At 24.1% G+C, this 11,756-nt stretch overlaps 1 protein-coding gene across 1 annotated transcript; it reads right to left on the bottom strand.

Annotated features, from left to right (window-relative positions):
* Positions 1 to 1,352: 1,352 nt before the first annotated feature.
* Positions 1,353 to 9,887, bottom strand: LOC112684395 (kinase suppressor of Ras 2). Its single transcript, XM_025555901.1, has 16 exons — positions 9,592 to 9,887; positions 9,388 to 9,528; positions 9,169 to 9,313; positions 6,749 to 6,964; positions 5,837 to 5,960; positions 5,543 to 5,772; positions 5,359 to 5,469; positions 5,156 to 5,280; positions 4,891 to 5,067; positions 4,665 to 4,802; positions 3,828 to 4,001; positions 3,581 to 3,766; positions 3,379 to 3,512; positions 3,177 to 3,314; positions 1,753 to 1,882; positions 1,353 to 1,664 (listed from the first exon to the last, which is right to left on the bottom strand). Exons 1-16 carry the CDS (start codon positions 9,742 to 9,744, stop codon positions 1,512 to 1,514), a joined length of 2,475 nt encoding a protein of 824 aa, XP_025411686.1. The 5' UTR covers positions 9,745 to 9,887; the 3' UTR covers positions 1,353 to 1,511.
* Positions 9,888 to 11,756: the final 1,869 nt, after the last annotated feature.

The following is an 11,756-nucleotide window of genomic DNA, read 5'->3' as shown; positions in this document are numbered from 1 at the left end:
ACGATAAACACGTCACAATCGTTGGGTTAGTGGTAAAAGTGATAATATGAAACACAACCACGGGTAATTATTTTGGTACTAGCTTCATACATTAGAGTGAAAAAACGAAAAATTATAACTAACAGGAAATATCACCACAGAATATATGAAACAAATAAATAAATTTCATATATTCTGTGATTTCACTTCGCCAAAGATTGTCAATTCTTAAATTAATTTAATTATTTTTATGGCTTATGCATTTAAAAATGTTTACTATTCGTTTATTATTCACACTTGTATATTTAAAGGTAAAGATATAATTCACTGATTTTATTGAAAAATTTACATAAAAGTACAGAACAAATATTTTGCATGTACCTAAGTAGCATTGTTAAAATTATGAACTTTAAATTGATAGTGCAATAATCATCAATTGACCAAAAAAAAAAGTTATCTCAACAATTTCAATAATATTTTTAACAAATAATATGTTATATTATTTTGAATAATATTAATAAGTTAATATATTAATTATAAATCTTCTAACTAATTTAGAAGATTTATAATTTATATAGCTTTTCTGGAAATCAATTTGATTAAATATGTATGTATAATTAGATATCTTCAATAAAATATTAATAATAAAGTTTTTACATTCTCTTGAATAATTATATTTAATTATTAAATAAATACAATAAATGATGCTCTCATTTTTCACATTTTCAATTCACTTCCACTTTTTTTTAAGTAAGTTTTGTTTTTAAATTATCAGATTACCAATGTTTTTAAACAAATTAATTAAAAAAAAAAAAAAAATAAATAATTCATAAGTGTTATAGGCAAAAGGATATTATTTACAAGGATATATTTTTAAAATATATGACATCTGCAAAATTATAACAAAATTTATTCAAGCATAACTGTTTTAATCATGGTAACAAAATTGAATATAATTCATGCACATTTTTATTTCTAAAATAAATTAAATGATAATAATCAATTTTTGATAGTTTCACATAATATATTTCATAATTATAGTTTCAAGCATACTTTTTGAATAGTGCAAATGGCTTTTTAAGAATATTCAATTAATATTTAAATCATTATTAGTGCTTCATAAATTGATGATATCATAATTTGATTTACTAGAGGAATAATAGTAATTATTTTTGTACACCTCAGTTGTGTTCATATATATTTATATACAAAACAACTTTGTACAAATTTATTTCACAATTACATAAATTTAAATAAATTTGACTGCTAACGCAATATAAACTTGTACTATACAAACAGTCCATAAAAAGATAACAATATAACTATAATACACAATTAACAAATAAAATAATAATAATAATAATAATAATCATAATAATAATGGAAAATATATAATTGCATTACATAAAGCGCTTTAAGCAAGATTACCTGTATAACTGAGCTCTGTAAATTGTTTAATTCAAATAATTATTATACCACATAAATTAATAAAGTCATTGGTACAGCCACATTATAATACTGTTCAACTATTTTTAAAAGATAGATTCTGCTGATCGAGATAAATGAATTGGATGTGATGGACTCCGAGCTAAACGTTTTCGTGGCAATCGTTCAAGAGTTTTAAGCATTTGAGCAAAATCTGGTCTTTTTTCAGGGTTAAATGACCAACATGTCATTAGTATGTCCTAAAAAATAAATTTCATATAATAATAAAGATAATGAAAAACTGTGAAAAATAAATATTTAATAATTAATATTTAAATATTTTTTTACTTTGACATCACCAGATGCTTCTAAATTAGCTAGCCTTTGCTTCATACCACGCCCAATATTCCAAATAATAACTTCTGGGCTAGCTGATTTGAATGGCCACTCACCACATAGTAGTTCATACCAAACCGTTCTATTAAATAAACAATATTAAATATAATAAGTATGTATTTGTATAATATTTTTAAGTATTTGTTTAACTTAAACAATAAAATAAGAATAATAACATAAAAAAACTTTATAGAAAGAAAGTTTAATGAATTCTTGGTAAGACCCCATCGCTTTGATTTTGTACACTTTTCAGGAACTTATAGAAAAAAGTAGTTAAGAATATATTGAATTTTGTTAGTTTTTAATTGAGAAAGATTATTATTATTATTTTTTTTTGTTTCTTTTTTAATTAATTAATTTTTTTATTTAGATGATTTTACACTTTTGTCATAATGAAAAGAAAAATATTTTATACATTTTTTTAAGAAGTGTACTTATTAAATGATTTGGCTATTGATGATTATTATTTAGTTATTTATTAAGTATACTACATTGATCAGTAACTCAATATATGAACAGCTTGTGTTATCACTACTTTTTTTAAAATAAATTTATTTAAGTATAAAAGTTATACATTGAAATCAACATACAGTAATTATGACAATGTTTACAAAATGCCAAATTTACTGCAACAATCTTACTACTGTAAAAATCTTTAGAGAATGGAAAAACCAAGAATATATTTTAATAAATTTAAATTATTAAGCAACGAAGAATTATTTTTTTTACTATGGAACGAAAAAGGGAATAATTCCTATCACGCCAGAAACAGAAAAGGATTTAGTTTCCTTTTTAAAGAAACTTTTTAAGTACTGGTTTTAATACATATATATATATATATACATTATTTTATAAGTCAATTATTTATATAATAATCAAGTTCATAAATAAATTTCAGAACTTATATAAATCTAAAAATATTTTTAAGCATCACTCATTAATATTAATAAAATATAACCATAATATACATAATTAATCACTTATTTTATTGATATATAATATATAATTATTATATATAATATATATATATATATATATAATTATATATAATATAAACTCTTCCTGCATAAAACTTAATATCATTTTTTAGTTTTTTCTTCATAATGAGAATAACCAATTAGAAAATTAAATAAAATTATTTTTCTAAAATATTATTAATATTGGGTGTTTCTAAGTTGTGTACAAAATTATTGTTCAAGCTTTAAGGAAGCTTTAACAAAATTAATATCTAAGAGAATTATACACTTTTTAAATTTATAAATATAAATAAAAATTTACTCATATGAAATTAAAATTTTTTTTAATATTTATAACATATTAATACAAATTAAATTATGGATATTGAATATAGTCATTATTAAATTAAAATATTTTACCCAAAAGCATAGACATCTGATGCTTTACTAAATGGTAAGTCTTCTTCTTCAGGTCTCTGATGTACACGCAAATTACGAACTAATTCTGGAGCCAGATAACATAACCAACCTGGAGGTACAATGAGACCATCTTGAGTCCTATTTGATAAAGATTTTGATTAGACAATTTTGTTTCTTCTTATTATAAATAATTTATATTTACCGGTTACGAAAACATAACCTTGTAACACTGAATAAACCAAAATCAGTAATTATGACTTTTCCATTTTCTAAGAATATATTTTTACTTCTAAGGTCTTTATGAATAATACCTTTAGCATGTAAATATCCCATACCCTTGAAAAATAAAAATATTCATTAAAGTTGAACTAAATAATTAACCATATAATTAAAAGGTATTTTACCTGTGATATTTGTTGAGCTACCATTGTGGTACGACTCATATTAAATTTATCTTTGAGCACATGTATATGTCTGTACAATGTCATACCATTCGCAAGACTTGTTACAATTGCTAATCTAGGAAGCTTCATACAGGCACCCATAAACAAAATTAAATTTTCATGACGAGTTTTACGAAAGGTAGCTACCTAAAACATTTTAAAATATAAAAATGTTTATCTTAAAAGGTAAGCTTGAGTAAGTACTTACTTCAGCTTTAAATGCTTCTAATGTTTTTTCATAATCTAGATAGTCCATATTTATCACTTTAATAGCAACTGGCCCATGCCAATTCCCACTAAATACAGTACCAAAATGACCTTCTCCCAATTTGTCACACATGTTTAACTCATCCCAAGGTATATCCCACTCTTGAAGAGATAGCTACAATATTTTAAAATACATATAATATATTTAGATTTAGTAATTAGTTCTTATAAAACAAAATAATTTAGATTAAAAATGTATAGTATTGCATCTTAAAATAAAAGTTATTATAATCTATTAAGTACTAATATTATATTATAATAAAGTATTTTTAATCCATTACTTTACAGACTTAATTTGTAAGAAATTTTTAATAATACAAAATCTATAAAATAAATTTAACCCTATATATGTTTTTTGCTTCATCAAATTCCGCTTAATTTGATGAAAATACTTACACCAAAATATTATCTAATAAGTTCTATTTAGTTTATGCAAAATATGTTATTAAAATATCAAATTAAATAATAGTACAGTTGTTGAAAATAATGTATTTTAGATGTATTATATTTTTTTATTCTATTTCTTAACTTTATTTCTTAATTCTTATTTAAAAATATAAAAATGTAGTTATACTATTTATTTATTATAACAATTTGTTATACTAGTATCTAGTTAATTTAAAAAAATTACTTTGGTGAAAGAAAACTACTATTCTGGTTAATATAGTAATTAGGTAAATGATAATAAAAATAAAAATCTCATGTTTATGATAATTGGTATTCTGATGTTTATATCAAGTTATAGTTCAGATAATATTATAGCTTAGAAATAACTTACACTATTTTGTCTTGGCCAACCTCTTGTTTCTATTTCATCAGTATCCCAATTTTGGTTTTCAGAAGAATCAATTCTAATTGATGTTTGTTCTGAATCTGAACTACCACCTCTTGATTCAATGAATCTACACTGATTTTTCTAAAAATATACAATAATAATTTTGTTCTCTATTTTATAAAATCAAACTCAATAAAATATATAAATACTAAATAAAATTAATAAGTACCTGTAAATCTTGTGAATAAATTGGAGTATCAGGATAGTGAAATTGCTCATGAGTAATGGCTGGTGTAGGTAAAGAAGAAACATGTGTTTGTCTGGTGTTGACTAGAGCTGGACTTGAAGGTGTAGAGCTATTTGTACTAGATGGAGCAGAACTGGATTCAGCTCCACCACTTTTAGACTAAAATTTAAAGCAATATAATTAAACAATGGAAGAGATATCAATGAAAAAATTTAATTTAGTTTATTTAATATAAAAAAATATATACAGAAACTGGTATGGAATTGATAGATGGTATTCGAGTTTTTCGTCTTGATAATAATGAAGAAGAAGTCTTGTGAGAAGTAGGGCGATTAAAATTAGGAGAGTGATTAACTGATGAATTAATTACATCTATAGAAAATAAAAAAAATATCTAAAATTAATTGACATAAATTGTTAACAGAATTAATCTAACTCAAAGTAACTTGCCATCAAGCAATGGATCATTATCATCTGTTGCAGCACTTTTTGTACAATGTAATGGAATTTTTGACAAACAACCCTTATGATATCGAAATTTACATATTTTACATTTGACTCCTATGACATTAATTCATATAAAAATTACAATTATAGAAAAAAAAAATTATACTTAAAATGGAATATAACATACCCACAAATACTCGTACAGAACATAGCTCACAACAACCAAGCATAGGAAGTAAGTTTGAAAATTTGTGACCAGTTTTAAGACAGTTATCAGGAACTAAAGATTTTGGAGATTGTGGTACTGTTAATCCATTGGTGGCTGATTGAATATCTCTAATTGGACTCATTGAATTTGTAAAAATAGAAGTATCCGATGGCTCTTTAGGTAAACAATGTGTGACCACTCCATTTTGACTACAAGTGAATAATAAAGAAAAATGTTTTATCCTAATATTCTAAAATAATTCTAAAAACTTACTGAATTTCATCCACATGATTATCTGAATGACTTTGTGAAGTCACAACAGAGAAAACTACATCAGGATTTAAATTCCTTCGATTTTTTGGTGATGTTAATTTAGAAATAGGACTATCATTGGTTCCTAAAATAAAAAATTGTTATTATATAAACAAAATTAATATAATATTTATATATTTAATATTATATATCAACTGTTACTATGTTTTATTAATTTATATATTAATGTATATATAGTATATATATATATATATATATATATATATATATATATATATGGATATCATTTTATTATTTAATAAATTTAAAAAAGAAATAAGTTTGATTTAAAAATTCATAATATATTTTAATAATTAAATAAGAAGTTACCAAAGAAGTATTTTTTATAGACTATAAGTATTATTTAAAAAATGATTGGAAAACTGCTACACACCAAGAATATGTCTTTATAAAGAAAGTAACCAAAAATATTACTTAATTTAGTCTAGTTATAACTTATATGATTTTCTACATTATATATTTTTTATTTTCTTTCAAAATTAAAAAAGAATTATAAAAGCAATGAAGAAAAGTTTGTAGGATTACATAGTATCAACAATTTTTTAATATTACATTTACTGGCACAATTTTGATTAAATAAATATAAAAATTATCATAATGATCTGCATTAATAGGCTATTGGTATTTGAAGTTACAGATATTTAGAAATAACTCTAGATATCCACTAAATTAATCAAACTTATGAGCTATTTTTCACACTGGAAAAAAGTATGAGATTTAAAAAAAAATTGATTTACTAAATATTTTTAATTAAAACATTAAATATCTAAAAATTAAGTTTAAACAAAAAAAACTTAAATTATTAAATAATATTCCTAAACAATTTCTTAATAGCCTACATTATTTACTTACTATGATTATGATTAAATAAAGTAGGGGTTAAAGGTGGAGTGTAATGATTTAAATGGGCATTTCTTAGACGACACGATGATGAAGGAGAATGGCCCTGGACAGATGATGGAGAATGTCCTGCTTGTTCACAGCGAACTTCATATTGTCGATACCAAGAATCCCAATACAACGTCATTTTACATTTTTCTCGAGTTCTATTTCCAACTCTTATAGTTTCTAAAAAAAAAAAAATATTAGTTAAATACAGCATAATTTTATTAATATAGTATATATATTCAATAACAATATTAAATTTGAATATAAACTCTCATATAAAATATACAGAAAAGTAAAATTATGAACAAAAATAAACTTCATTATAAGATTCATTAAATGATAAAATGTATGTCATATTAATTAATTGTTGTACCATTAATAGTGACAAATAGTTTATAATAATTTTTTGTACAAGACTATGTTACCTAAATGTAATGTAAAAGGCAGGTACCACAATAACTAATGCTTACTTAGTTTCTTTATACGTTTTTATTCTACTCACGTACATAATGTAGATTGTTAACAATATTTTAAAAATTACTAGTCATGGACTAAGTGGATAAGGTCACATAGCTGCCATGTACTAAAGCTTTTATAATGAAGATTTAATTTCTAATTAAATAAGGCAATTTGTTTAGAGACTGCATCTTCCCTCTATCATGGAAGAAATCTTTAGAGAGATTCTAAGATCTAAACTATCTCGCTCACCAAATGTAGATATCAATTTACACTCAAACATATTAAGTCATACAGTTAAAAAAAAAGCCAGTGATGAAAACTAATAAGACACAGAAAACAATTAATAAATACATCAGTTAATAATATACAACTAATTTTAGATTTTAATTTCATACATTTCTTAAGATCAACACTAATATACTTTTTTTTTTTTTTAAATTTAATTTAGGAGTTTATCAAAACTACTTAATTTAACAAACCCAGGTCCTATATATAATATAATAACAAAGTTCTATTTTACATATTCTTAAATATAGAGTATAGCCAATTACTTGAGCTACTTTACTTCATATATAAATATTAAAAAAAAAATAATACCATAATATCTGTATAAACAATTAAGGCATCAATTATTTATTCTATTAACACCTATGATAATATATTCTATAAGTTCAGGTGATAATAGTGATTTAAATTTTGAATTACTATCAAATATATATAGTACTTTTTTTTTTAGTGTATATTTCTAAAAACTTGAAAAAGTTAAAGGTCATAGTTTAGTCTATCATATTTTATGTACTTGTTAGAGTAAAAACTTAATTTAATTTTTTTTCTTCGACTGCTTAAACACATTCTAAAACAAATATTCTGAAAATTAGAAGTTTATATATCTTATTCTCTATCCAAATTTATTAAAATGTATTATTATAAATAATTTAAATAAATATTAAGTAAATAATTAGCAAAACATTTAATTTGTAGTTAAAATATTGAAAATACTCTAGTAGGGGAATGAAATATAGGGAATATATTAAGTAATTTTTATAATCAGTTAAATAAATCTTAGTTGATGAGATTAATTAAGTGAAAATGTGATATACTTTTTTTTGAATGATGAATGTATGATAGACTTAGCATTAGCATAATACATAGATATTTTCTTAGATAAAATCATGTTATGTGTAAAATTGAATCGATTATTATAAATTATTTATTAATAGTATTAAACTCAATCATAACATATTTGGTAATAATTTTTAAATAAAAATAGAAGTGCATAATAAAATAGAGTTAAACATATAATTATACATCTATTTATTTAATATAATTTGGGTTGAATATTCATCTGATTGTTAGGACATAGAAATGTATACTCTAATAATTATCATAATATACATTCATATATGTGTTTTGAGTCATTAAAAAATGCACTTAATATTTGATTATACATAAAGCAATGAAAAAAAAAGTTTTTTGATTGATGGAACTATTTTTAAGTATTATTAAAATTAAATATAATAGCAATACTTTTTTTAAATTCATTTTTGTATTGAATAGTAATTTATAATACATAGATTTTATTTTAAAACAAAATATCAAAAACGTATATAAAATTTAAAACTCTAAAATGAAACTATTTATATGTTCATGTATTCTTTAGCTAATGATTAAAGCTTAAAGAAAATTTATTGATTGGTGTAATCAACAAGCAAATTGTAAACTAAATTTAATTAATATAACTATTCAATACAAAAATTAATTTAAAAGAAAGTATTGCTATTATATTTAATTTTAATAATACTTAAAAATAGTTCCATCAATTATTAAATTTTCAATCTATATTCTACTATATAAAGATATTAACAAATCTTAGATACTTAAAATTTTAACTAAGAAATTAATACTGTATATTAAAAAATACTTACCACTATATTTTTTTAAATTGTAAGATGCTCTAGTCAACCGTCTAAGTTCTTCATCTTTAAGAGAATATTCTGGTAGAATAGATTTCAACTCATTTTCAGATTTTAACAATAAGGTTTCTATAGAATTGATGTTCTCACATATTTTCTAAAAAAAAAAAAAATGATATCAAAATAGAATTTTGACTAATTAATCTTTAAGATTAGAGTAGCTTTACCTACCTGTACAGAAAGTACACTAAGTCCTACAACTTCCAGCCACTGTTTTAGAGAAGGTGTATTTTTTAATTTTGGAGAATCAAACCGCCCTGGATTTTTCTGTCTATTATTTAATTGTACTGAAAACAACTTCACAAGTTTACCCTAAAGCAACATTCAAATTAAATTTACTGACATAATATGACCAATATATTAAGTATAATTTACTTCTAAGGTTCTAATTTCGTGTTGAGTAAGTTCTGCGCGAGTCTCGCATAAATTCCTTAAGCTGATCAACATTTGTGATGAAATGTCGATGAGTGTTTGTACCACTTCAGGTTCATCACACATCAACTGCCTATCAAACTCCTCTTCCGCCATTCCATCATACGGTTATTGCACGATATACATCCTGGTTTCTGCGTGAATTTCTATCACTAGCGTCCAAACGTAATTTACCATGAACAAAAAATGTACAAAAGAGGAGAGCAGGATTGCTATCACGAAAACAGGTCAGAAAAGTCAGATAAAACTTTTTTTCTGTGGTATCTTCATCATAATTCAAGGACATTTTGCTATTTAGGTTACCGCGGTTATAACAATAAACCAAACTTCAACGGTATGTATAAACAATTAAATGTGTAATAGGTACACCCTACACCTAAGGTAGATTGATATTTGATTTTTATTAATAATCCAATTTAAATAATGAGTATCGACCATTGATTACGTATTTAAGTCTACGTTTATAATGCACTGTATACAACAATCCCTTCTCTTTAGTCTGCACTTAGATAGAGTAAAATGTATAGTTGATATTTTTCTGGAATAATTGATTTAATATTCATTTAAAACACAATCTCGACTAATAATTATTAATTGAATACTGAATTATCTATAAAAAATTATACATTTAATAAATTATTTTAATTTGAATTGTATTTAAAAGTCTGAACCAACTCTCTATAACCATTAAACTCCGGGAATATTAAGAACCCTTAACAATTTGTATTATTATTTTATACCCACGCTTTATTCAGGAACGTATTCAGAGTGAATAATAGGGCGATCGCCTTCCCATAACTTTTGGTTCAAATTTTTGTTATTTATTATTTGCCATATTAGGAAAATACGTAAATGTGAATACGTGTATGAAATTTACCCCCCCCCTACACACACACACACACACACACACACACACACACACACACACACACACACAATAATAATTAAAATTCTATACATTAAAATCAGTGATTAAAGTGGAAAATAATTGCATGGGAGACTAAAGCTAATGCAAAAAAAAAAAAAGGCCAAGGAGAGGAATCTGGAACAAAAAAAAAAAATAATAATAAGTAGGAAAATGAGATCGGAAATTGCCAATTATGATGTACAAAAACTCAAGGATATTAGGAAAGTTAGAGAGTTTCAAGAAAACATATGGGAAATGGCACGAGAAGTTAAGTCAAATCCTGAAACAGTAGATGAACAACGGAAAATAATTAAACATATCCTCGAAAAAGTGTCAGAGAAAGTTTTAGGAAAAGCTCAAAGAACTAATAAACCATGGTTAGGTTAAAGCATTCAGGTAGCTCCATGGTAGAGAGTATATACATGTTAATAAAAGAATTAAGGGAAAAAGAAACTTTACCAGTAGATTGGGGAATAGCATATATGTTACGCCGAATTTATGAAATTGCCGATTTTATGAAATCAGCAACGTTGTCGCCAAATACGTGTAATCGGCAATTTGGCTACTAAATTCACGAAATCAGCAAATTTTGATTGATAATTTCGTGAATCAGTCAGCCTTTTTCTGCCGATTGCACGAATTCAGTAACACATTATTATGATATAATTATAAATAGTGTCATATGGCAGTAATTGAAAATTTTCTCTTTTCTTTAAAAGTTGGTCACAATGTGCTGGTGTCAGTCCCGTCTGTGGATCGAGGGCGAGGTGATGCAGCCAACCTTCTTGCAGTTATCATAAAAGAAAAAGATGGCAAATTTCGTATTGGGACTAAAAAAAGGATTTTAAGCACATGGCTGGAACGGAACAGTTTAACAACAGTTAAACAGTTAACTACAAAGTTCTGTTCTCTGACGACTGCAGACGTTCAATAAAATTAATATTATTTACGGGAACTTGTTAGATTGGGGTCAGTTGGGACCGGACAAGGCTATTGATTAGCTATATATTGACGTTGTACTTGTCATATGAATTGCACATCTAAAAAGTGCACATGGGAAAAAAATAATATGATGTGTAATTCGGCGTGTCACTCATGCCATACTTGCCAAAATATTTAAGTATAATTTTTTTTTTTTATTTACTTTTTTTACATACTAAAACGTATTTATTATTTTATTATATTTCCAGCGTTTTATAAA

The sequence above is a fragment of the Sipha flava genome, unplaced genomic scaffold (genome assembly GCF_003268045.1).
Source record: "Sipha flava isolate LNK unplaced genomic scaffold, YSA_version1 249_pilon_pilon, whole genome shotgun sequence".
Taxonomy (NCBI): domain Eukaryota; kingdom Metazoa; phylum Arthropoda; class Insecta; order Hemiptera; family Aphididae; genus Sipha; species Sipha flava.
Note: the sequence above shows the minus strand (reverse complement) of the source record. Positions and strands in the feature narration are given on the sequence as shown.